Source organism: Chaetodon trifascialis, chromosome 1 (genome assembly GCF_039877785.1).
Source record: "Chaetodon trifascialis isolate fChaTrf1 chromosome 1, fChaTrf1.hap1, whole genome shotgun sequence".
NCBI lineage: Eukaryota > Metazoa > Chordata > Actinopteri > Chaetodontiformes > Chaetodontidae > Chaetodon > Chaetodon trifascialis.
Genome location: NC_092056.1, coordinates 3,753,882 through 3,780,744, shown reverse-complemented (window position 1 = coordinate 3,780,744; position 26,863 = coordinate 3,753,882). Strand labels below are relative to the sequence as shown.

The window sequence follows — 26,863 nt, the reverse complement described above, 5'->3', positions numbered from 1 at the left end:
TAAGTCCTTGCTGATGGAGCATCATAACAAAAGACTGTTACTGTAATCAATGAATCTTTCAGCTCTAATTACTCCAGAGGTTCCTATTGCACAAAAATGTCAAACAGCATTTAGACTCATGGTTGAAAGATTTGGGGAAAACGTTTAATTGCTATTTTTATGACCAACAAAGCAGCTGAAAATCACGTGATGCTCCGGCTTTGTGGTGTTGTGATTTGTCAAACTTGTCTGCAGACAGTTTCACCTCGTAACACTGACCGAAATGTTGAACATACGCTCAAACTGGTTGATTTGGCCAACTCACACTGCTGGTGCTTCACATCAGCTTCAGCTAGACTCTGGACATTAGAATCATGGTTTCATGTTGTCATGTGTTTTAAAGAAACACATGAAAAAAATCTGTCCGGTAAGACAGCGTGGTGGAAAATGGGACGGTTAGGCTCAGGAGGTAGAGCAGGTCCATCGGGGTTGGCAGTTTGGTGCCCACCTCCTCCTGACAGGCCAGCACCCTGCGTGGTAGCTCGCTGCCAGTGGTGTGACGGAGCGTGCATGAAAGGGTGAATGAGCAGCAAAAACTGTGTGAAGCGCTTTGGATAAAAGCACGATATAAATGCAGCCATTGAAGATGAAGGTCAGAATTAAAACTTGCAGTCTCTTTCAAATCTGAATTTCAGCATAAAAACAACCAAGAGCTCAGACTCAGTTGAGACGCTGAAGGTCTCCACTGATGGAACTCCTGCGTGGGCTCGTCCTGCGAGGCCACGTGAGGCCGGTTTACTTTAGTCATCAGGATGATGTCGCCAGTGACATTAAAGGTTGATCCATTCTGAACAGAAGTGACATAAATCTAACCGAGGAAACTTGAAACGCTCCTTCATACACACACACACACACACACACACACACACACACACACAGAGTGCGTCAGAGGTGATGCACTTCACGTCAACCTGTGAAACAGTTGACCATGTTCTACTGCAAAGCCCCCCCCCACCATCACGTGTTCTTGCCCCCCCCCCCCGAGGCTCTGATGGAGTTTACAGCCTGACGCACAAACACATGACGCAAAACTTAACAGTGCTTTGCACCAATCAGGACAGCCGACAGGAACATGTCCAAGCACTGCGGTGAGTTGAGCAGGAAGGGAGGAGACAGAGCTGACACACCCCCCCACCCCACCCCCAGCGGCCCCCCCAGGCTGCTGACACTTTGAGCTTTCAGCACTTGAGCAGTGTAAAAATTAATTTCCACGTTTCGAGCCTCCGCCGTGCGCGCTGGTGTCTCACATGAGAGCTCAGCACTTATTGCTGATTTGTCACTTTGAGGAAATGTCTTGTCCTCAGTATCAATGTGTACATAAAGACGATCGCTTTCACTTACAGGCTACATCAGAATCTTTCAGCCAAGACGTACGCTGATGAACCCATTTTCGCTCCGCAGAGGCTGCTGCGCCCGGCGGGAGAGACTCTCAAGAGTGTAACGAGACCTGCAGGCCAGGTCAGTGTGTGTGTTGTGCTGTGTGTGCGCGTCAGTGTGTTTGCACAACTCAGACCTTCAGCATCTCCTCGTGGATGCCATAGTGGCCGTAGGAGCTGAAGTAGGCCTCGTCCTCGTCCTCTCGGAGCTCGGCCACGGTGCCCAGGTTACCAGATTTGCCGGTTTCTGCGTTCAGTACCAAACCCTGAGCCAGAAGTCTGAAAGAAGACCGGATTGATCTGCGCTTAACTTCTCAAATGAGGACATGGGACAAAGACGGCGGCCAGAGAACAGAAAGCACACACAACCTTCATGCAGGACGTAGCAGTAAATGGAGGAAGCGGGAGGCATTCATCTTTCTAACTGTCTTCCAAGCCCCAACCTCCCTCTTTCTGTAATTTTCCCTTATTGCCCCCCTTCCTGCCCCCCTCCTCACTTTAACCTCCATGCTGCAGTGGAATTTTCCTTTCCCTTTTTTTTATCTTTCCCTTTCCTCCAAACTTCTTCCACAAGGTACTCTACTTGTTTCTGCAATACTGGGTTCACTGTGTCCCCCTGCTGGTGTCAGGAGGGTAGTGCAGAGGCAAAGCAGCACACTGCAAGCTCTCGAAGACAAAAAACAAGAAAAAAACTACCAAAGATTGACAAGAAATAAACTAACAGGACAACCTTGTGGTTCTGAAAACATGTGGTGATGCAGAAACATCACTGACTTGAGTTTGTGCAGGTCATCCATGGCTCTGGCCAGCGCCTCCTCTGAGCGACGGGCTCTGTCCTCAGCTGCCTGTGCCCTGTGCAGCAGTGCATCATGGGACTCGGTCCCAGACGACTGGCACGTCGACAGGCTCGACCCCCCGCTGCCACAGAGCTCCTCGGGGTCTGCCAGAAGCACAGAGAGGGGGAGACAAACAGGGGAGTGAAACATGTAGGCTGAGTGTGATGACTCAAAACAGGTTTAAATAGAAAAAGCACAGATTTTGTCACCTGAATCTGATTTTTTTTGGGGGGGGGTTTGGAAGGCATCAGTATACTTCAAACGAAGAGCTTGTTGGATCATTAAACCGCATCTGAAACCCCTTCCTTGACACACACTCGTCAAAACGTGTGCAGCCTTATCTGCATTTTCACAACTCAAAATCTAACCGGGCCGGAGCTGAGATCCAGGACACACTGATGACGAGCACCAGCATGCTTAAACGTGAACGTGTGAATTTCTGTTTTCAACATCTAGAAGCAGACACATCTGATGAGACAGTCACTCCTCAGAACTTAAATCCATGTAATGAAACTGAAAGGTGTTGCTGCTGCACCTGTCTGCAGCAGGGGGTCGTCCTGCAGGACCGGTCGCAGGAAGTCCTCGCTCTCCCAGGGTGAGGGAGCGTCTGGCAGCCCCGTCAGACTGGACACATCGCATTTCTATCAACACAGATTGGTTTAGAAAGAAAATCCATCTATTCTTTCAGCAGATGTTTCCTTGGATTAATGCTCCTTGAACACAAGGTGCACACAAATCAGAGACATTCAACAACACAAAAAAGGTACAAACACCTTAAATCACATCTCATCACAGGCAGCACTTACCGTTGACCGTATGAAGTTGATCATCTTTATGTAACCGTAGTCATCTAAATCTGAAAAGGAGGGAAAGAAGGTTAAGCACCACACTGAACAATCCTCTGGTTCTTCAGTGACTCAGAGAGCGTCGGCATCTACTCACTGTGTCTTCTTATCAGGTCCACCAGGTTGATCTGGTGCTCAGCTGTGCAGTGCTGCAGGGTGGCAGGCACAGAGCTCAGCGACCTGCAGCACAGAAACACACAGGCAGGGAAATCTGGTTCATTCAAAAGCTGAAAACATTACAAACATAACAGATTCACTGGCTCCTCGCATAAACCTATAGTGATTATGGTTCTTAAATTTGGATTTCCAACCAGTGTCCATTTGCTGTGTGTCACAGTCCTGCTTTGACCTGCTTTTGGCTGCAGAAATGACATGAAAACAAATCATACTGTGACCATTTTGAGTCAAGATTTTAGTGGGAATGGTAACTTATGCTTTTCATTTTCCCTAAAAGACATATAAATAATCTGGTTTCTGTGCCACTATTATTTCTGCACAAAACACTTACACATTTTGGCTGCAAGCAAACATCCTCTAACCTCCAGGGACGTAACAACAGCATCTGAAATAGTTTTTAATCTACTGTTGTATATAAAGTCATCTCACCTGTCACAGAACAGACAGGTAACGCTGGCTTGCTGACCCTCCTCCTCCATCCACTGCCACTGCTCTTCGTCTTCATCATCATCACCGTCAGAGAGCTCGGGCATCTCCTCAGCAGCTCCATCACAGTCTGTCAAAACAGAAGGTCATTACAGCTGCAGGTGAGCCGCTGTTAGCATAAGCGAGCTAAGTACGTTGAATTAGCTTTAGCGGTTCAACCGTTACAGCTGAGCGACAAGCTGCTAACGCGTCGTGCAACGCAAATACAGACGCAGTTCATTAGTTTTATACACAGAACAAACTATCGTTAGCTTAATTAAGCCCCTGCTTTTTTAATAACTTTAGTTTTGGGGTTTTAATCTACTATTTACTACACTCACGTGGGTCTCTGTATTCTGCCATGATGTCGCCTTGGTTTCCGTGTACTTCCTGGTGACGTTTGCTGACGTAAGAAGCGCCGAGACAGAAGCGGTACTTCCGGATTAAACCACAAGATGTCGCCAAAGTTAAAGTTATGACACGCTCGTGTACTGCAACTCGAATACTGCTGATGTCACACATCTTGCTGTCCAAGCAGGTGGAAAGTACAATCGTGATTCAGTATTTATTGCATGGCAGTTTCTGTCTACATTTATCTTCTAACCTGGACCTAGCATAAGACAGAAGGGACGTCCACACAGCCACCATTTATGTTCTTACAACAAAACCAAATCAAGCAAACTATGATGTCTTCAGTCAACAATCACAGGTGAAGCGTGGGCGTTAGGCGAAAGGGAAATGTCAGTGCTTTAACTACCTGTAACAGGCAGACAGCCATCTCAAAACCACCCAGCATAGACAGGCTCCAGCCAGGTGAATCCTTCAGTGAGGGGGGAGGGGCCGGAAATCAGGTAAAACCTGAATCAGAGGCAGAAGTAGGCCAAAACAGGCGCTATCATACTGCTCATTGCTGCGACATGATGGCTGCTGGCACAGGAATACTCTGATAAAGACAGAATGAGGCACAGTATAATTTGAGATTGCTGCTTGTAAACAAGGAGTAAAAATGAAATTCAGTGTGAATTGAAATGCATTTTTCTTGTTTTCAAGGCACTCAAAAACTTGTTGCTAGTTGTTTTGATGCAACACCACCAGCCTCCTAATAAATAATAAAGCTTGAATCAGCCTCATTTTTGGGGAAATGCATATAAAAGTATTCACAGTTGGTTGCAGATCTACATGAACTGCTGTGAGTCACAATGTGTCATAAAGGTCGAGGGAGAGTGAATGGACTATCATTCATCATGAGACAAGAAGAACTACTCTGTGCGATGCTGATGTTGCTCAGTGTGTACTGGACACGTATGTTGAATAGGTAACGGTTTGCTCACATGTTATAGCATCAGAAAATGGTGCTGAGTTATGGCAAATTAGTTTTGCTTAAGGTTTTGAATGCAGAACTTTCACTTGCAGTATATTTTCACAGTGTGGTATTGCTGCTTTATTACTCCCTTTTATTTAAGTAAAAAAACCTCAATACTTCTTCCAACACTGATCATCTCCATGTGAGAAACACAAAACCAGGACTGCTTTCATCAGCTGCTATGAAGACAGCTTCAACATAATGTTGAGATATGAAAACTTAGTGTGTATTCACAGTAAATGTTGAATGATTTATGTAAGTCAGTCTTATAAAGACAAAAGAGGGAAAAAAGTAAGTTGTTAGTGTTATTTATTCATAATCAGACCCTTTCTTTTTAAAAATATGGGTGGTATCACATCTTAAAGTAATACAGAGGTTAATGCATCTGTTTAACCATCCAGGTGTGCCTCCTGCTGGTGTTGACGTTTCCCAAAGCAGCATCTCTCAGGTCAACCTAAACTTCAGCCTGATCCTCTTCTCGAGGACTTCAGACATCCTTTTCACCGTTTCCGTCCTCTTCTGCTGGTTCTAGCGTTGGAGGAGAAGCTGTGACTGGCTTGTTTTGTTCCGGGAAAGGTGCATCTGCTGAGGTTTCAGACTGGCCCTCGCGGTCTGATGGTTGAGGCTCCACGTCTTGGCCCTCCGTCTGCACGGGTGAAGCCGACTCTGTGCTCAACTCTCCAGTAACTGAAGGGGCAGCTGATGAAGTGATACCTGTGGAGTTCGGACTAGGAGGAGGGGTTGTCCCTGCAGATGTCTGAGTGGGAGCGGTTTCATGGTGTGAGCGGTTGTGAGCAGGGAGACCATCATGAGCAGGAAGTCTGTCGAAAGGCTTGAATTTACCTTGCACAGACGCTTGTGCTCTGTCCGGCGATGCAGGCTGCCAGCTGCCGGGCTGGCTTCCTCTGGAGTTATGGTTAAGACCAAACCCAGCTTTTGTTGAATCACCGCCCTGATTCTGGATTACAGATGGAAAACCAGATTCCAAGAACTTCCTACCTGCAGCAGAACTACCTTGAGGTTGTGGCTTTTCCAAAGCAGGCTTGATGCGGCGGGTGTGGGCGTATCCTCTTGCTTCAGACATCACATCACCGTTGTAGACCCTTGGACTCCACAGTGGATAAGACATGTGTGTGTCGACTTGTCCTGCTGAGCTGCTGGCAGGAGACCGTCCCCTCACGATGGTGTCTGTCTTTGTGGGTTTTAAAACTTTTTGCAGCGTGTTTGCTCTGTCAGGATTAAAGCTCTTGGGGAAAGCATAAACTGGCTGATACTCACCCACGTGAGGCTTTCTGTGTGGTGCAAAGCCCACTGAGGCTTTGTGCACCTGAACAGGTGAAGCACCTCCTGTCTGCATCGTTCTTGTGTGATAGACGCTGGGTGGAACCTGGACTGCACCAGTGGAGAATGCAGAATTAGAGTTTCTTTGATGAATCTTCTTGTCTTCAGGGAAAGGGAACACTTTGTTTCCAGAGCGGTTGTACACCACAGAGCTTCGTCGTCGTGCAGCTGAGCCGACACCAGATTTTAAAGGGATGACTGGAACATTTTTATTTTGTGTTTCGGGACTGACAGGAAAACGGCTTTGAACACGTGATGGTTCAGAGTCGGTGGTGTGATCTTCTCGAGCCGGGTAAACTCTGCCACTTGCTGCAGGGATTCTGAAAATAGGTGGTTCACTCCATCTTTTATGATCCCTGTCGTCACTGTGGACTCCAGCCGGGGCCTGTCCTGCCTGGACTCGTAGGACATAACCTATTGAGACAGAACACATTGACGGATACTGTACAGATTTTTTCAGAAAAACAGGCAGCCAATCCTCAGTTACGTTGGAAAAGTATGTTAAAATGGTGCACTTTGATAGATCATTCAATACCTTTCTGCACATTCTCGCAATTCACGTCACGGTCCAGCAGCCAAAGACAAAACACAAACAGCCTGCAGAGGAAAGATCACAGGTTTCCAAAGTATATTTAGACGACCGTTCAAATCAGGTGACACCTGCAGCGTGTTGACCAGCACAGTTTACCTAAAATAATCCATGGGACGCATTGTTAGGCTTTTTTCCGCAGCACCATACCCAATACCACACAGCCAGCACACCAGGCCACGACCGTCCTGTGGGAACAGACCAGTATTTAAAAACTCTCAGCAATGACAAGCAGATCGACTCGGCTGCTCCTCATTTTAGACTAATTGCTTCATGGCCAAGATGGCAGCACCCAAAGCTGCAGGAGGAAGAGGACGCTGTGTGTTTTCCCCCGAATAATGTGAGCTTGAGCTCAGTTCTCCTGCTCTGCGTCTCCTCTTGGGAGTTAGTGTTTGTTTCTGTGTTTTGATGAAAAGCTGAAGGAAGCTGCAGCCGTGTCGGGACAAATGTTTTCATATTTAGCATCTGACAATAAAACTGGTCTTCACTTGTAAAGTATAGGGCTTTATTTGCATGTGTGTACCTGAACTCATCATCCTTTAAGGGAACAAATGCAATCTCTGATTTCTGGCAGAATCTGGTGGAACATCTTTGTCTGCCAGGCGTTAATATCATCGACAGCTCCGTGGCTGTGAGGCCATACCAGCACCATGAAACTACTTCAGCCATCATTAATTTTTTATTTACACCTGAACTTTTCCTGCTGTGACGTCAAAATATCTGCTGTCTAAGAGGTCTATCAGAGATGAGTGTCATCTGTTTCAAATGCAAAATATCGCCACGAAAAGCATGTTTTCACAGATCCTACAGACAATGTGACCGTGTAGCTGACCTGCTGATCGTGAGGGTAAAATGAAATCCTTTAAACAGTTCTCTGGAGTGGAGTATGAATGCAACCACATCTAGTCACAGGGGGGCACTGCTAGATCAAGGAGAGAAAAGGCAAGTTTATTTGAACATTTCAAACACAAGAATATCAAAATCAAATAGAAGATTTAGACAAATTATTACAAATTAAGACAAAGAAGTAAAAGCAGGAATGGAAACAGACAAAAAGCTTAATATTTTATAATTTAGTACGAGTTGAGAGTAGTTTATTCTGTAGTGACGCTCTGGTTTGTGCACCTTCACTTCGTCTATTTGACATCGCCGTCAGATGCAGCTTCATTTGGTTTCAAGATGATTTTTTGTCTTTTAAAAAGAAAACAAATGAACCAGAAAAAAAAAACATGCAATAAGATTCATCATCACAGTTCATCAAAATAAATCAGTCTAACAGAAGACCTTCAACTGGTAACATGCACGACCACCATTGAGCTTCAGAAACATGTCGACGAAATTAAAGATCAATAAAGATTATTCAAAGCTGTTCTGTTGCTGGAATTATCAATTGACGGCTTGATGTTAAATCAAAAATGAACAAATAAGATAAAACTTTATCCCACGCTGGGGAAATTAAATAAATACCCTCCTGTATGTTACCTGTAATATAGCTGAGCATAGATATTATGTGTATGCGCAGTACATGCAATATATACTACACAGATGTACTATATGGCACAGATATAAACAGCAGATATTAATTTTGATGCAGTGGCCATCATGGCAACATTCCCCTAAATCAAACACACACTTAAATATTTCTAATAATTTAATGAAAATAGGTTGAAAACATGAAATATTTCATTTTGTGTAGAGTAAACTTTAAAACGACGTTAAGGCAGTTACTCAGTGCAGTGCCTCAGGGCACAAATGATGAACATCAAAAAGGCTGGCGAGAGTTCCCTGATGAAAACATTACATTCATTACACACACACGATTCAAGAGCAAAGAAATTAAAGCCAAACACGACGTCTAGATGAAACATTCTGATAGCTTTGCGTGATTTTTCTCCATGAATAATCCAGCAGATCCTCAGCGAGAAGGACTTTTGAGGATTTGTCTTTCGGACAGCTGCAAAATCCATGACTTACTTTTCAAGAAAGTAAGAAAGATGACGGCGTGGTGAGTGTTTGCAGAGCGGCGTCGTCTCTGTAGCTGCAGAAATCACCTGAAAGGAGAGAATGAGATGAAGAGTTTGGAGCCAGAGGTCACGGTCAAAGAGCTTCAGGGCAGAAGAGAGGAGTCGTTTCTCTGGGAGTTCATCCTGTGGATCTTCACCACAGTCACCAGAACGCATGAATGTAAGAGTGCATGAGTGTCAGTGAGCGACGCTTTTCTCACCTCGGCGTATTTCCTGCTCTCTCTCACTTCCCTGCGCTGTTTCCCAGGCTGCTGATGGCTTTGTTCTCCAGGATCTCGGTCTTCTGCTCGGGTTGGAGCACCGTGTTTGACACCATCGCTTTTCCCACCTCTTGGATGGGGATGGCCATGGACGTGGAACTCACAGCAGACAATGCACGGAAGAACTTCCTGGCAATCCACTCGCCCGGCCGACTCTCCTGCCGGTCGACCAGCAAAACCCTGCAGAGGAAAACACAAAGGCGCTGATGGCTCGGTGACTGCACCGGGCTGGACCGGGTTACTCAGTGAACGACCACTTCCTGTAAGAGACGGGACACGATTTCTCTTTGTCGACTGATTCTCAATATGAAACACTTCTGTAGGTCAACGATTAAACACAATCAACATCATCTCATGTGAAAGGATGTGATCATGTTTTCTACGGTCACAGCTGACTTTGTCGTAATTTTCTATTTGATATGTTAAAATTTCACACTACACCTTTATGATCCATCCATGACTTGTAATTTTCCATTATGTTAACGTAGCAGGAAACAGCCTCTGGCTCTGTAAAGTTAGCGTTGGCCCTCCCTGAGCTCCATCCTCCAGAGCTCCCCGGAGCTCAGCAGGTGTCTGTCGGCAAGCAAAGACCCCCCCTGCTCCACCTCGTTGTCCTTCCTAACACTGAGCAAAGCCCCAGAATATCTGCACGTCCAACTGGTGAATCAAGTTTTTAATTCGACCAAACTTAAGTGGTGATTGTTGGGACAGTGGAAAGATAAACCAAGATGGTCTGGGGGAGTTTTATTTAGTTTCTGTCCAGTTCGAATCAAGAGTGTTTTACGACGATCTGCGAGGTAAAATTAGTGTTTCTGTCAGTGGAGTCTGGTGGAGACATCACGGCTGTTTCTGGTTGTTTTGGTCTGAGATGTTGGCGATGGTGTAACATCCAGTGGCACTGAATGCTGTATACCGAACCTTTAAAGTTTTGGTAGCCTGTCAAACTGCCAAATTATCATCAGGAGATGAGTCCATCACAAGCTCGATCACAGTCCCTGAACGATTAGTGAAGTACTACGTTTTGTTCACTTTTCTCTGCAGTGTACACTAACGGCAGCTATCAGATGCTATAATCCATCTCCACATTCCCACAATCCAGTGTTCACATTTGGTGTTGGCCGAGCTGACAGGATGTCGTTCCCAGCTGTTTACGCCACACTCTGTGCATGATGCATTCATGACTGTAGTAAATAAGATCACTCACCCCGGCCTGTAAATGGCATATCTGTCGAAACCCAGAGCCTCAATATCTGCTTCCACTTGTCCCTGGAAGAGAATCAGTGTCATGTTGATCCTTCAGTGATTGATGATGCACGCAGGGAAGCTTCAGCTGAGAACTAGAAGAAGACTTCAGCTTGCGGCGTGCATTAGAGAGAGGAAATAAACCACCTTGACTTTCAGGTAGAGGAAGTTGCTGTTTTTATCGGCTCCTCTGGACGACTCCAGGTGGAACTGCGTGCAGCCTCCTGACTTGGCGAGCTCTGCTGATTTCAGGACGTAGTCGTGATCGACGCGGATGAATCCTTCCTGAAATAAAAGAGAGGAATGACAGCAACTAGCATTAGAAAAGCGATCGAGAAAATTATCTTTATCATCTATTTGGCTTCGCTGGAAATGTTGGCACACAGCAAAGAAACTGCTACTAACAAACAACACTGTCTAATCCCATTAGATATATTGTATGTTAGTGGTTTTGCAACAGTTAAATCTTCATTAATTCACCCACATTGGATTAATTAAGTTTAGCTTACAACCCCTGCTTTGGCCCGGGTTGTTCCCAGGCAGCAGTAGCCCACATCATGGCCCTGAAAGGCAGCCGCGTGATCGTCAAGCTTCTCAAAGTCCACCACCTCTTGTACCTGGACACGCAGAAAACACACTGTCAAGCAAAACGTAAGTCTCCACATGGTGGATCTCAGGTGAGTCAGCTGAAGAGAACCGACCCACTAACCAGGTTTTCATATGCTTTGTCCTCAAAGGTGAGCTGTCTCCGTCCGATGAGAGTGATCTTGGAGAAGATGTTGCGCTCCAGCAGCTCTTGAAGCAGCACCTTGCCTGTTTCTCCAGAGGCACCGAGGATGAAACAGCTTTTATTCTGCTGCCGGAAGTTTTCCTCCAGCGTCTTCATGCTGTCGGCCATGCTGTGTGCCACAAACAGTTCAGGTAAATCAACCAAAGGTGTGTTCCAGGTAGGCCGTGTGTGCAAGAGTTCAAACATGCGGCGCAAGCACTGGTTTTTGGCATGTTTTCACATACTTATTTGCATAATTAATGGTGAGAAACGTTACGTTTTCCATAAAGAGATGGATCGTTAAATTGACAGATTTCATAAAGGGGTTTGGTTTGACTGTTTGCCCTTTGATCGACTTACGCAAGGGGACTTTTACACTGGTGGTCCGCGGGTCTGGGACCATTACAGCTGACATTAAACATTAATAATATTCGCATTTTGCTCAGTTGCATGCATCTGGTGTAGCAGCTAAGTTAACCCGAGTAACGTTAAGTCGGGTCCGGCCGGCAGATAAGCTAACACACACCTCCGATGTTCGTTACCTGCTGTATTTAACCGGATCAGGGTCGTCGAAATAAGTCAAAACCGCTGCAATGACAACAACCACGACAGTCAAGATCCCGGTCGCTTTTGCTAGATTAACGCCCAGCAGTTTCATAACAAGCATCACTGACAGCAGCGGTTAAAGCGCTGAGACACTTCCTGGTTTCATCTCCGCGCTCTTCCTGCTTCGCTGATAGGCTGAGCCAAACATCACAAATGTCGTCACTGTGTCGCTTGACAGACGCCGCGACTGGACTGCAAGGCTGCTTATTGTATGTTTTACTTATTTCCTATCGTGGTGATAAACCCAAGAGCAGGGAAGAGACTTTGAACTTCAACGAGCCCCCTTCTCATCCCCATTCACCAGGAGAGACACTGCGCATGCGCACATGAAGACCCCCCACTAGAATCACTGCCTTGGTCCATACTCACCTTTCACCCACTCTGGTTCCTAATAATTAATGTCCACCTCATCACACTCACCACCTCTATCTCCCAAAATTCAACTAATAATTCCCATTTTCTCTTTAAGAGGAATCTTTCATTAACAGTACATCAGTAATGTGAGAGAGCCTGACAGGACATAAAAACTTTGCGTTACCACGGTCTTCACTGGGGACAAAAGACTGATTCATGCCTTTTTTAACTTTCAGGACAATCTGTTTTATACTGGAAAAGCATAGAATTGAAGCCCAAGCCCCTCCTTACACAGACCAAATGAACTCTACACATCTCCACACACTTGTTTCTGTTACCCAGTGGTACGAATAGTCAAGTAATAGCAGCAATACTACAGTGTATTTAAGTACTGCATCAAAATATTCCAAAAATAAAGGTTCTTATAATGCAGAATAATGTATATGATAGTTCTGGATTATAATTATTGATGCATTAATGTGTCCACTGCTTTTGCACATTTCCACAGTTTTGCAGCTGGTAGAGGTGGAGTTTAATTTCAGTTACTTTTTCTAATGCTGGAAGGGTTAATAAAGTCTTATCTTCATGTATAATAATATGTTATATATTTGTTGGTTGTACTTTGTATTATTAATCTGAATGTTCATAGTAACTAAAGTTATCAAATAAATGTAGTGGAGTAAAGTATCTGCTGAGCAGGAAATGGAAGTACAAGTACATGAAAAGTGTCCTTAGAGGGAGAAAGCTGTTCAGGGGCGTGCTGGTCCTGGTGCTGATGGAGCGTTTCTCTGCGTTAATGAAAGCTATTTACACAACAGGCACCGTAGAAAACGCTCATCATGAAAAGCTTTTTGACTCTCTTTAGGACACAATGGATCATTTCTTTCTGAATAAGTTGCAAAGTTGTCTGGGATGGCAGCACTTGTGTGCAATTTGGTCAGGAAATTCAGCCTGAACCCAGAGTGCAAAGCAAACCCTGAAAAATGTCTTTGCCTTTTGTCAGACCTTCAGGGGGTTTCATTAGGCGAAAGCTCCGCACAAAGAAAGCAAGTCCAGTCACATGCAATGAATTCATCAACACCCCATGTTTTCAACACCCCTGCCACTTGGAACACAAGGCATCGACCCAATTTAATAGAATATGATGGAGCCAGGGATGATCCTTTAAAGATGTCAGCAGTAAAAGACAGAAAGAAAAGAGGCTGAGGTTGAGAGAAGAGGCCTTAAACTGGCACTCTGCTGAAATGAAATGTCGCCTCTTTGTTCCTTAGCCGCGGGTGCTAATTGGGCCTAGCCGTGGGGAGGAAAGCTGCCGCTGGGCTCCTGTCTGTCGCACCTGTTGAGTCATTGTCTCTCACATTGATCGGACAGGAAGTTGGAGTAAGAAGGCTTATGCCTCAGTGGGTGCGTGGCAGAAACGTGGTTCAATTTCCTTTTAGAGCTCCGCCGCTGGAGGTGGAAATACCAATGGTGGTCAGTGGTCAATTGCGTTTGTCCATTGATTAAGCTGCACTAAAGGACATATGGATCATAAAGAGCTGGTTTTCATTGGCTTGTTCGTTTTCTTTACACCTCAGTCACAGTCCCTCCCGCATTTCCTCAGCGTTGCACAAAATGTTTGACGGCTCTGTAACTGCTGTTTTGCAGCACTTCACCGGCTGAAATGTGTAAAACTAAAGCTCCAACTTGGAAAGTAACGGCTGAACCGGATGGATGTTGAGATTAATCCAAGAATCTGGGAATTAGAAAACAAATTTTAACTTAATTATTCGTCCTTAAATGTGGATACAACCCGTTAAAGTTCCAACATTTTCACGTTTTTTAAATTGTTTTCGATCACTGTTCTTTGTGTTTTTAGTGCAAAACGCTCACACTAAAGCAGCTTTTACTCAAAACAACTTGGCCGTCGATGGAGCCTCCAAACTCTGTATTTGGCCACAAACTCTAATTTTAAACATCTTTAAACAAACTGATTTTAGATTTGTCAGCATTTTCAGGCAACACTGGAGACGTCTGGCAGTTCAAAGTGTTAACTGATGATATTTAATTGCACTTTCTTAACAAAAAAGGCATTCAGGACTACAGCTGTGACCCAACCGGTCGAGGTGGACGGACGTCCAGCCAGATCCTGGTTCTGCTCGAACACAAGTTTTTCCTCACCGCCGTCGCCAGGTGCTCGCTCATGGGCGAATTGTTGGGTCTTTGAGCTGAAGAATGTGCTCTAGACCTGCTCCATATGGAAAGTTAAGATTTGGTGCTATATAAACAAAATGTAAGATTTGGCTGTGTATTTTTTCAGCTCCATGATCTGTATGGACAGATTTTACCTTATGATATTGTGCTATATGATAAATTGATTCTTTTATTAAACTAAAGCATGTGGATTTTCTGCAAAAATGACTGATATGACAGAATAGAATAGCTCAAAAGAATCAAAAGAGTGAAAAGAAAGGGACAGTTCACCCTAAAATCACTTTTTGTGCAGTGATACGATTCGCAGGCGTACATGAAAACAGTTCCTACGTAAAAGGTCTGTGCATTATCTTGAGTAATTTCCGGAAACAAACATTGTTTTTTGTAGTTTTTTTTATGCTTTGAGCAACACAATCCCAGTGCCATCTACTTCCATTATATTCGAGAGATGGCCGATATCTCTCACTGAAACAATCCACATTAATAAACAGCACTGCAGGTCAGAGGGGAAAAAAAGATTTGGGTTGAAATGTCCCTTTAAGGCACTTATGCCTTTGATTTTAAGCACATTTCCAAATAAAAACCTCATCTGTGCATGCCTACATATACACACATTTCACACACACACACACACACTGTACACAAACACAGCTTAAGGCTTAGGACCAAGCTTCCACAGACTCTGGAGTGTGATGCTAATGATGGAAATTAATGGAGCCTGACAGCACAATCTGCTGCCCATTGTCTCCCAATAAACAGCTTTACAGTCCACATGAGCCACAGAGGGGACGCTGAGAGCGGAGGCAGCGAGCGCAGGAGACAGGCAGGGTGGAGGGTCGGATCTCAGGGGACAGCGCTGATCCTGAAGTGGGGATTAGCTCAATTAGAGAGGCACTGTCTGATCAAGATGCAGGCCTCCATGGTACCTACGGTGCGTGTGCGCCGTGAGAGAAGCCTGCGTGATCAGAGCCGACTGTTGCCGTTATTTGTTGCTGCGTCTGCTGATGCAGCTGCTGAGAACAATCATCAAGATGATGCCTTTTGCTTTCCCGTGACCCTCTGCTCAGATATCCATTTATTGTCATACGTTTCAATGGTAATTAATCTCCAATGAGTTTTATCGTCCAAATGATGACAGATCCATGAATATTTCAGTGTGCTTCCAGTCAACTTGTTTTATCAGTAGAAAAAAGCAGAGTTTTAGATCAGTTCAGTCTAATTTAGCACGTTCATATGTGCAAAAAGATGCTGGGGGCTGAAGTTTACAGTAAATAAAGTCACATAAATAAGCATTAAATAAGTAATTATGGTGTAAACTAGAGTGCTCCTGTCGTGATTGTAATCTGTTTTTTTATCAGTACTTTTTCACCCACATTTCATCCGTTTTTAATACTCTTTTTGTTCAAATGTACTTTTTGTTATGCAGTTATACACAGCAAAAACAAATCTGACTTATTTTCTAAATATTAAGTAAAAATGATTGCCCCATATGTAGAATTAGCTTAAGTTGTAATATATTGTGGAAGTTTTTCCTCAATTTTTAAGGAGCCTCAGACCAAATTTAAAGGGGAAATCAAAAGTTTGAGGGCTTAAAAAGGCCACACCAGCTGCCAGATCCTCTGATCAGCTGTGAAAAAAGCGGCACAATAAAGCGAGTCCACAGTAGGACAGAGCTCAGAGTCTTCCTCGGCCTCGGCTTTGTCACGGGCTCAGACCTGAGGCTCAGACCTTCACAATATGTTTGAAGCGAAGCAGAGTATCAGCGGTGATGAGAGGAGCTTTCCTGCTCAAAGAGCCGCCGCTAAGCAGCAATGAGACCTGCTTTTCCTCCTCTGAGGAACAATGAGCTCATTAAAGGAGCAAACAGATTATGACTGTTTTTCAATAGATGATCCTAAAAAGAGTCTGGGGGACCCGGCAGCTCCCAGCAGGTAGAGATAAGACTTCACTTGCACATCTGGCCAGCCTGCTGCTAACTGCTGCTCCTCCATTTATCTGCCTATTTTAGCCTGTAATCATGTCAATTACTGCTTTAAATTTGTCTGCATTTAGTTTTTTTTCTCTCATTTGTGCACCTAAATAAGATAAGGTAACTTATCTTATCTAATTCAGCAAACACAGACTTTACAATATTAAATAAATGTTACATAAGAAGAAAGCGAACGTTTGATTTGATGGATTATTTTCTTGTTGAGACGTCTGGTGACCAATCAAATGAAAGCCATTGTTCATGAGGCACAACAACAGTTTTTTAATTATTTTTAATAGGATGAATTGATGCCTTGATGCATTATCTGCAACTAGAGTACGCGAAGAGTGGACACAACTGTGCCAACGCTGGAAAACGTCTGACAGAGGTCCTTCATTCGGAGGTAAGTGAAAAACAGTTCTGGGTTTTTGAGTTTCTCAGTGCCTGCAGACACTGACTGTGCATGGACACCCAGCGAAGTATTAACACAACCACATCTGTTTTAGGATATATCTGTGCTGTAATAACACTAAGATCAGGTGGACTTTACAAATGTGCACATGTTCAGTGAATGCAGTGTGTGCAGACACATGGTAGCATGAGTGTTTGTGAGGAGATGAAAAATAGGAAGCGGGAGACGAAGGAAGCGGAGAGAAGAACAGTTAGCCAATGGGAGGCTTCCTGCAACAGCACTGAGTCAGACTCAAAGCGCAGGTTACCTGAAATAAACTAGGAACAAACTGAGTCTTACTCAAAGCGCCACTGACTGAGACTGAGGATTAAAGGGGAAACGTGAACTTAAAGAAGGCGCAAATACAAACATTCAAAACATACTGACAAAAAACTTGTGCTTTGTCTTCTAAATGCATCCTCGTGTCTGTTAACTTTTGATGAAACTTATCACGCACCGAACGCGATCATGTAATTGGATCAACAGTGTGTCACAGCTTTTGTTCTGCTGCTGAGCTGCAAACCCTGGTCTGAATGGATGTGGATTGGCCTGTGAGTCCTTTTCATCAGTGTGGCTTTGTTTAAGTCAGTGGACTATTGACTCATTTTTGTTTGTTGTTGGAGGTGATGCGAACGTTCGTCCAGGTTTGCTAACCCTTTTTCAATATCAGACATATTTCAGAGGCGTCGTTGGTCTAAATGCTCTTTGACTTGAGTTTCAGGCCTGATGAAATGTCAATATTTCTGATTATCAGTTTTCATGTTCTCTCATCGTTTCTCTCAAAGGACTGATGATCCGTCGTGATGAGACTTTCCCAGGACAAAATTAAACTTGAAACACTTAAATCTGCGCGGTCTTGTATGGGGGTATAATAATGGCATAATACTCCAAAGCCTCTTAGTGGACATTTATGTTTGGCTTTGAGTTTTCACTATCAGATCTATTTGCTCTCTTAAATCTCCCCTTTGTGGCAGGACGGGTGAAGCTTAATGACTCCTTTGAACTGCCGGCATCCCCGGCGGAATGGCTTCGGGAATGTCAACCAACTAACCTTTAGTCTCTTTCCCACATCCAGCGACAGTGAAGGGCATGTAATACCCATCTTTCAATTCCTGTCCACCGCCGACGTCATAATCAGTGAATCATGTTGTCCATCACATCGCAAACATGAGGTCATTATCGTGATGAAGAGCATCGTATAATTCCCGCAGAACACACACCGACCACAGTTTTCCAGGGATCCAGCTAAAGCAACAACTTTGTTTCTCTGGAAGAAAAATCACAGAAAACCTCAAAATAACTGCAGTCAGGATGCTTTCATATGTACGATTTAACGGCCTTTTAGGCTTTTGAACCCCGTCACAGCTTTCCAAATGGCTTAAAATGCACAATGATCAAACTTAAAACATTTTTCTTTTTCTTATTTCACAAAGTTGTGACATTTTGGAGACAGAGAGCATCAAAGATCTGAAGTCAGCTGTAAATATTAGCCACAATATTTGCAAGAAAATCTAAAAAATAATGATTGCATATCTTTTTCTGTTCATATGAGAATTTTTGGATAATTTCCTATACATTAGCTTCTACAACGACCTGCCAAGATTAAAGAAAAGTGGCTCAAATTTCTTTGATCTACATCAAAACCTCAGGTGTTCATCTCAGGTGCCGTCTGGTAAAGTTAAACTGAGGGTGATGGAAATTCAATATTATCGTATGTTTTGGTGGAATCCTCATGATAATGACTGTTTCATCAATGATATTTCAGAAATTTCTGTCATCAGAATAAATAATGTCAGGCATGCCGTCATTAGTTCTTCAGGTTTTGTTGTGTTGATGTTTGTGGAGTTTTGACTGTTTTTAGAGAATTTTTCATACATTTTGCCATGTTTTGCCATCTATCTTTATCATATGCTTTACCTTTACTTACTTATCAGGGGAAAGCTCTACCATGTAACGCTCTCTTTCTGGTCACTTTTTGTGTTTCAGTAATGTTATTGATATTTGACAGAATGAGACTTCTGCACAAGGGGCATAAATGCTACCAGCTAACCAAAGCTAACGATGAATCCCGGCTGTTACATTGAGTCTCATAAGCAAATCACTTTTTTGTTGCTTACATTACATTACAAATTACATTAAATGTTAATTATGTTTATTCCAGCTTGGCTCTCATTTTCATAGTTTTGTTCCTCATCCCTGTCAGTAGTAAAAGCTTTATCCTCACCACATTAGCTGCTGAGCTCTGCAAATGTGGCGACTTGGTTAAAAATAGGTGAGATGTGGAAACATGTGAAGAGAGACAATCCTCCAGGTGAGCCAACAAAAGCAAACAGTTCAGTGATGACCCAAACGTTTCATTTTTCAGTTTACTCACCAGCTTTAACTGCACTTACTGTAATTGTGCACATTCGCGGTTTTCCTGCGTAATGAGAGAAGATTACTGACGTTTCAGGCGTGCTCACTTTCACATTTACCCCCAAATATATTGATTAAGATGCAACACAAAAGTGATCATCATGGAGGGAGTCTGGGGGACTGAAAGTCGGCTTCTGAAAGGTTCATCACATGAGAAGCAGATATTAGACTGTTTGAACGGTGGGAAATATTAGCCTGCTGTGTCTGGAAGGCCAGCCTGAGAAAAACATCGTCTCAGTGTGATGCTGCTGGCTGTCCTCTGTCCTTCTGTCTTGGCTTGTGGCTCTTAAAAAACCAGTTGAGTTTGTCTCCTGGACGGACCCTGCTGTCCACTGAGATCATGTCGGATCATACCGGACCCACCACAGCACAGAGACCTCCCTGCCGATGAGCAAACACAGCTACAAATGGCAGAGCTGGCTGGACAATCACTCGCTGAATGGAAGCTAATTAGCTGGAGCCTAATGCCAGTTTACTAACACCTGTATTAGCGTGCTCGCTCAGCAGGGAGCCAGGGCTAGCCAACAAGTGCTAATCCCTCATAAGCCCAAAGTACTCCTCCCAAGAACTGGCATTAGCATATTCTGCTCTAGCCAGCTGTTGTCAACCTAAACCCTGTGCAGACGGGCCTCCACGGTGATGTGTTGATGGAGAGGAGGAGGAAGACTTTCATGAGTTTGTGTTGGGTTACCTGTGCGCTCCCAAGTGCATCGAGTTAGGGGACAAAGAGTTTTTCATTTGCTTCCAAACTCTCGTTTTGTGAAATTCATGGGATCAAAGTAACACATCATGACAGCGCGCTTCCAGAAAAAGCTCAGAGAACAGGTGCGATGGAAAAGAAGCCATAAAAAAGGACCAACAAAGGAAATGCTGCACAGCGATCAGAGTTTAAACCTATTTCACAGGATGACAGTCATGTCAAATCGAGACATCTGTGACAAACACGGTTCAAGCTCTGGACCACGTCCTGGATCTTCTCACGTCTCACAAACCTCCATTTCCAGCCCCCTGGGAACGCCGCCATGTGTATGTGTTCACTGTCAGTCTCATTCCTTCGCTCTTGCGCTCTCCCGTCCTCTCCCACTGCCTGGGTGGTGGAGTGATTACCCAGCAGCCGTGCGCGTATCAAGGCAAGTGCGAGGCCAGTGTGTGTGTGTAAGGGATTAGCGAGCTTTAGCATTAACATCATGACTGGACTGGCGACATTCCCTCGCTCCGCTAATAATTTGAGGGGAGGAGAAAGCGGCCGGTCCATTAGCTCAGTCTGTTTGCTCAGGAGTTGGCCGACTCTGATCCCCTAATTTCTCTCACCGATTCCAAGAGGATCTCTGGCTTTTGTGACGGAGGGATGGGAAGATAAAGGATGAGACTGAGGGGCACATTGATTCAGAGATCACCGTCCTCGGGACATTCTGTACACTTACCAAACTAATCAGCGTGTGTAAACACAGCGAGACGTGTTGAGGGCTGGCGGCTAAAAGGCCGGGGTCTCCGGGGTTGATTAGGAAGAGCTGTTGATGGACCACACTCAGAGTCTGTGCGCTCTGATCTGCAGACCACATGCAGCTCGGTTCATGCGTCGCTCTGCTCGGACTCATTGTGAAGAGGCTCAGACTGAATCTGTTGTGGTCTCTGGTGGATCTACAAAATGCTGGATGGATAAATCGGGTGTGTTTCTTGCTGCTCAAATAGTGCCAGTCGTAACATAATAATCATAATGAGTTTACATGAAGCTTTTCTCACGTTTACTCCTGGAGTCTTTCCCATGAAGGCTGTAGAAAACAACAACGTACCCGATAGCTGAAAAAATTTTAAGTCAGTGGTAACCTGAATACTATAAAATCTGTGTAGAAATCAAGTTCAGATAACTGGTTTTGAGTCCCCGGATGCTTCATGTAATGATCTTTCGTTCATCCCTGATGCAGTTGTCACAGCAATGTTCCCCTCTCTAAATCTATAGGCGTATACGAATTTGGAGCAAACTTTTGAAATATTACACAAAAAAAGATCGCAAATTAGGCGAGTTTCCATTAACTGATTAAGAGAAATAAACTAGGCTAGGCAAAGCCAGTCACCTTGGCACAGTCTACAAGACAGAAGTGTCGTTGTCATCGTCGTCGTCGTCTTCTTCTTCTTGTCCTTCTTCTCTTCCTCCTCCTTCTCCTGATCACTGATTTGAGTTAAATGTTTGCTTCCACACTCACAGGAGGAACTTATTCATCAAAGCTGTTTCCATCTCCCATTGAATTCATTAACTCTTTTTAAACCTAAAAACTTTTCTGCAAATTGAGGATGTTTTTTCACATTTTTTCCGTTTCCATCAATCTTTTCTAACTTCACAATGTGCATAAAATGCATCGATGGAAACACGGCTTACATCATGTTTTTCTATATGTGCAAAAAGCTGATTAGAAATCCAGTAACAGTTTATGTGACCAAGAAGTCAGCTTAAGACATTTCAAGATGGCAATGAATGAAATGTCACACAGTGTGGTTTCATTATAGTCCAGACTAATGTTTGTCTTACCGATGTCTCTGTTGTGACAGGATATCAGATAAAATCAAATAAACAGCTTAACCCTGAATCCATCCCCATGCTTACAGGCACTGGCTCACTTTTAATTGGTCAGAACAAACATAAAAAATTCAGCTGTGGAGTGAAAATGAACCAAAAGTCACATCAGTTTGACTCACGGGGCTCGTATTATAATAACCCATCAATCATCGGATCCTAAGCCCCGTCCCAGGGGGATATTCTTCTGTCAGCTAGCAATGACTCAACATTGTCTTCATCTTAAGTGGACATCAGATCAGATGTCACTATCAATTCCCTGAAGCCACGACCTCTCCTAATACCCCTCACTGCCAATTAGGGGAAGTAATGGTAGCAAACCTTCAATGGCAACGCACAGAAGCTAGTTAGAGCTACACATGCTACCCTGCTAGCCGCTGTCAGTGGGGACAGGGGCTAATGGGCAATCACAGGGGGGCTTATGTTGCAAATCAGCCCCGATCCACGGGACTCTACAGGGGATTCCTGTCCAGAGCAGCCTGATTCTGGAGCTTATGATCCAGTAATGGGTGCTTTGGTGGAGATCTGAGAGGGCCCCTTGGGAATGTGGTGTCAAACCGGCCCAGGCTTCCTCAGGCTAAAAGGGGCTTTGATAGGCAAAGTAGCCTGGCATAGAGAACATGGAGGAACAGGTCCCTGCTGATGGGATGTGTCACTACTAACTTGCACAGGAGCAGTTGACTCCCTTGCTTTTACAGCCTGAACAGACGAGCTGCTATGTCAGTTACCAAAGCCTGTAACGCTGCCGCTCAGTCGCCAACAGCAGATAACTGGTGCGACGCTGGAGATGCATTCAACTCTGCAGCGTTTTCTCTCCGTGCTCTGCCAGTTTGCTTGTGAGACAATCTAATTATCAGCTTGTTTGATTTAGGTACTGATGTGAAATTCATGCAAACATCTGGGACTCACGTTTGCTGCCAGCATTGCATTCACGTTGCATGTTGTGGCACAGGCAAAACAAATGATGAAGACAAACTGATTCAAAGGCTGCAGCTTTGCAAGTGGATTCATCCTATTGTTTATCCTATTCATTCATTCATTCATTAAGTTCTGCATTCATTCATTCATTGGAGAGAAAGAAATTATCAGTTTGATCGCAGTGAACCTTTAGTCATCCCATGTGTCGCCCTGTTGCCACTGAGCAGAACATGATAGAGAAATTGAGCATGATCACCTCTCATTGCTGATTATTGATCATAATAATCCCTTAAAGGAAACACTGGCCCTGTCAGTGTGTATGCGTGTGTAGTGTGTGTGTGTGTGTGTGTGTGTGTGTGCGCGCGCGCGTATGAGAGGGGCATTTAGGCTGAATTACAGGGGTTTATGCCGTCTGTTCGTCCTGTCAGCGGACGGGTGGGTGTGTGGTGAAGAATGGGTGAAGGCAGGTGGTGTGACTAAAGCGAGGACTGGACCGAATTGGGCGGATGCAAGCTTAGCCGAGGGAGGAGGAGATGGGACAGGGGTGTCACCAGTCGACAGGGCCTGTCCGAAACAGCGGCGCACACCACACCCACCCAACTGTTCCTCTTTCAGCACCCTTCTGCCCATTTCTCCCTCTCTCCTTCTCTCGCTCTCTCCGTCTCGCTTTATCTCTCTCCTCTTCTCCTCCTCTTTTCTTTTCTTTTCAAAATGCATTGTTAACAAAACGGTTTACAAACCCTGGCTGGTACATTATCCACGACCGCCTCCTGTGAGATTGATTTAAGCAAATGGATTCAGAAAGGGAGGGAGCGATGGAGAGGAGGGGGGCTTGCATGGAAAGGATGGAAAAGGGGAAAGCGAAAAGGGGTGTGTTCCTCCGTGCAGCAGCTTTACAAAACCACCACATGGGCCACGTTGAATATTCCCTTTTCTCTGCATTTTGAGAAGCCATACATTAAACGCTCATTATACAGCCTTTATGTGCGAGAGGAGGCGCCGCCTCTGTGAGGGCAGGGCGGCTGAGGACGGACTATGATCTCCCTGCATATGCATGCATGGAGCATCTTTAGAGGCTTTCTGACATGTATGATATCATCATGACCGAGAGATTTGACTTTCATAAAGCCCGACTCAGGAAAGGGAGGGTGTGTCTGCTGCAAGGCTAATTTTTACGGTGCGAATCAGATTGTGTGTAATGTTTAATAAAGTTGACTTTTGGGGCTTTTCTCACAAGTTGGTACAAGTTGGAAAATTCGGCGTCCTGAGGAGCCAAAGACTGCATCCAAATGTAAGGCAAGCATAATGAAATCAAAGTAAGCATTTAAGAGAAGCTACCAGCATCTTTTTTATTAGTTTCACTGTTAGAAACCTGAAACGCCCAGAAGTCTGAGTGTGTCGGCCCTCGTCGGCCTGCGCTCTCACACACTCTCAGAAAGGACACACTCCAGCAGCGGGCGATTTTCTTTCACTTTTACTTTTCATTTGACTTTTTAACTGTATCATTTCACTTTCAGCTCCACTTTCACAGTCCTCTCCCTCTTTTTCCAACAATAGGATCCTTTTCGAGAGGTGTGTGTGTGTGTGTGTGTGTGTGTGTGTGTGTGTGTGTGTGTGTGTGTGTGTGTGAATGTGTGTGTGTGTGAGTGTGTGGTGGGGGGGCAAAGGTTGAACTGGGCATCCTATCATGATAAATCACTGGTTAATGAGGACTCCATTGTGTCCTTGCACATTGTGTCCCCCTCCTCTCCTCCCCCCCGCCTCCTCCTCCTCCTCCTCCTCCTCCTCCTCCTCCTCCTCCTCCTCCTCCTCCTCCTCCTTCTTGTGTCCCTTAGACCGCTACCTTTGGGTTGTTAAGCTGACACAGATAATGAACTGGCCGCTTTGAACTGTCCTCACAATATTGACTGGTTGCACACAGCAGATGTCTCGCTGGCAGAAAGCAACTGGTAAAAGCACATTAGGTTAACAAAGAGAGCTTTGCTTTGCAGGGGTGGGGACTGGAGAGGAGGTGGCAGAGGGGTCTGTGTGGGTGTGTTGTGGGGTGGAGGGACGGGGGCGCAGAGGGCAAGCTTCAGAGTTGACAGATCTGGGGGATTATATCAAAACAACACGTTTGTCGATTATATGAGGACGAGAAGGAGCGACAAAAAGAGGACGTGTTTTCAAAGAGCGTCCTCACGGCTTGTGTCCAGTTCTGAACCTGCTTTGCAGTACAGTAACAAAAAAGTACTTTAATGCAGTTAAATAAAATGTGGCACCAACTGATCTGCAGCAACAGAGTGAGAGGATGTTCGTGAAAGTGCATTCAGTCAATGTTTGAGTGCAGTGCACTTTTATATTTCTGATGTATTGTTTCTACATTTCCAGGCAGCCATTGGTTTGCGTTCATTTTTGGGTAGAAATAAATGAGCGGCCTCTTAAAACTGGGTAATCCATCTCAGTGAGGTTATTTTTTATTTTAAATGAATGCATAAGTAATGAACACTTTTAAGAGTTTGGACGCCTGCGATGGTTAAAAAATGCGCCCAATTGTCTGAAACACAACATGATGGTTTGTAAAGTGATTAGTTATGATGTGAAACGTGCAAAACGGCTGGCGTGGTCCTTTAAAGATAACAGTCTGAATCACAGTTTGGCATAGATGAGTTCATTTGGCCCATAGATAACAAAATGATTAACTTCATCTTCAGCCTGCCTCTCGTTATTGTTGTTCAGTGAATGCAGCGCGGCCTGCGAGCCGACTGGTTTCTTTCTGGCAGTGGGACGGGTGTCTAATGGGTCAATAATAAGCCGTGACTAACCGTCTCCCTGAGGAGCAGCTCGGCCAGACACACACTCACAGAAAGCAGCAGAAAGGTATGAGCCACCAACACTGATTACCATATAATTGCAGCCATTGTATTTGACATGGAGAATTAGTAGCCCGCTAGGTGGCTAACTGGCCTTTTATTCAGCCTCGGACTGGACAAAAACACACCCACACACAGACAGACATACGCAGCTCATTCTGGATGGAATATGCATTTATGTGCATGCAGTTATTTGTGCATGGAAACCTCAGATCTCCAAGTTTTGATCTTCTCAGAGAAACAAGGATTTTGAGGAGAGAGCATTTTTGAGCTTCTTGTAGGTGTTTTAAGGCAGAGGAGGAGCATCATTAGATAGATCTAGATATCTGAGGTTTCAATAATGGATGTGATTTAGATGATTAAATGTAATGATTGAGGGAAGGCTGCATGGACGAGAGGGCTTCGTTTCATTCAGGGAATCTGATATGAAACGAATACTTGAGCTTCTTTAAAGATTAAGCTCCATCCTCCATCACCTCTCTCACACCTGTTTCCGTTGAGCCACCACATGGAATCAAACTCGAAATGCGGAGAAGCATCTTTGCCGTTGCGGCGGCACGGTTTTAACCATCTGAGTTCAAGGATCAGTGTTCATACACACTGGATAATCTGCCATGGCCCATTCAAATTCCTCCTTTCCACTTTGAGAATTACACACGCCGCCAGTTGTGAAGTTGTGAGCTTTTCCCACAAGGAACCACGTCCTCAGACTTTGAGGCACGGAACAATTTGATTTGGTTTCTGGCATACGAGTCAAGAGGGTTAACAAGACCCACCGCCATGGAGTCCCTTCACCCCACGTGTGGCTAAACGATCACTTCCCTGCCCGCTTCACATCGCAACAAATCTCTTTTCATGATCACTTTTCACTCTTTTCTCTTTCTTGCCTGACTGGGTCTTTTTAAACTGAGAGGGAGAGGAGAGAGAGTCAGGGAGAGAATTTCTTTCCCTCTTAAAGGTTTTGTGTGAGGACGGCTGAGTGAGCGTCCATTATAAAAAAGGCCCAGACCACCACTGGATGACCCTGCTAGCAGCGACAAAACCCAATTGGTCACGGCCGCCAGCAGCTAATGGGCCAGAGAGGAATAGCCCTGGGTGGGTAATGACTGTATTCTCTGCCTTTCTCTTTACGCCCTTCTGGTGCCCTCGTACCCCCCACCTTACCCCAGCGGCCACCAGCCCCATTCCCTCCCCGTACCCCTGCAGC

The 26,863-nt window shown here is 44.8% G+C and overlaps 2 protein-coding genes across 4 annotated transcripts in view; both read right to left on the bottom strand.

The window, feature by feature from the left end:
• prmt3 (protein arginine methyltransferase 3) overlaps positions 1 to 4,124 on the bottom strand; it is a 50,165-nt gene extending 46,041 nt beyond the window's left edge. The window contains exons 1-7 of the mRNA XM_070962074.1: positions 4,080 to 4,124; positions 3,703 to 3,829; positions 3,194 to 3,276; positions 3,058 to 3,107; positions 2,787 to 2,892; positions 2,190 to 2,355; positions 1,553 to 1,694 (exon numbers count right to left, since the gene is read on the bottom strand). Of these exons, the coding sequence (XP_070818175.1) occupies positions 1,553 to 1,694; positions 2,190 to 2,355; positions 2,787 to 2,892; positions 3,058 to 3,107; positions 3,194 to 3,276; positions 3,703 to 3,829; positions 4,080 to 4,101 (696 nt within the window). The 5' untranslated portion in view covers positions 4,102 to 4,124. The remainder of the gene's footprint in view (positions 1 to 1,552; positions 1,695 to 2,189; positions 2,356 to 2,786; positions 2,893 to 3,057; positions 3,108 to 3,193; positions 3,277 to 3,702; positions 3,830 to 4,079) is intronic.
• A 1,270-nt stretch (positions 4,125 to 5,394) lies between these two features.
• On the bottom strand, positions 5,395 to 12,098 carry htatip2 (HIV-1 Tat interactive protein 2). 3 transcript variants are annotated; one of them, XR_011602124.1, is made up of 9 exons: positions 11,869 to 12,098; positions 11,267 to 11,456; positions 11,067 to 11,174; positions 10,705 to 10,842; positions 10,520 to 10,581; positions 9,256 to 9,495; positions 7,131 to 9,082; positions 6,978 to 7,039; positions 5,395 to 6,856 (listed from the first exon to the last, which is right to left on the bottom strand). XR_011602124.1 is itself a non-coding variant. In XM_070960971.1 (7 exons), exons 1-6 carry the CDS (start codon positions 11,991 to 11,993, stop codon positions 9,279 to 9,281), a joined length of 840 nt encoding a protein of 279 aa, XP_070817072.1. In that variant the 5' UTR covers positions 11,994 to 12,097; the 3' UTR covers positions 7,864 to 9,082; positions 9,256 to 9,278. The 3 variants fall into 3 exon arrangements, 2 of the variants coding, with proteins under 2 accessions (XP_070817064.1, XP_070817072.1); XM_070960971.1 differs by lacking the exons at positions 5,395 to 6,856; positions 6,978 to 7,039 and having other exon boundaries at positions 7,864 to 9,082; positions 11,869 to 12,097; XM_070960963.1 differs by lacking the exons at positions 9,256 to 9,495; positions 10,520 to 10,581; positions 10,705 to 10,842; ... (1 more) ...; positions 11,267 to 11,456; positions 11,869 to 12,098.
• Positions 12,099 to 26,863: the final 14,765 nt, after the last annotated feature.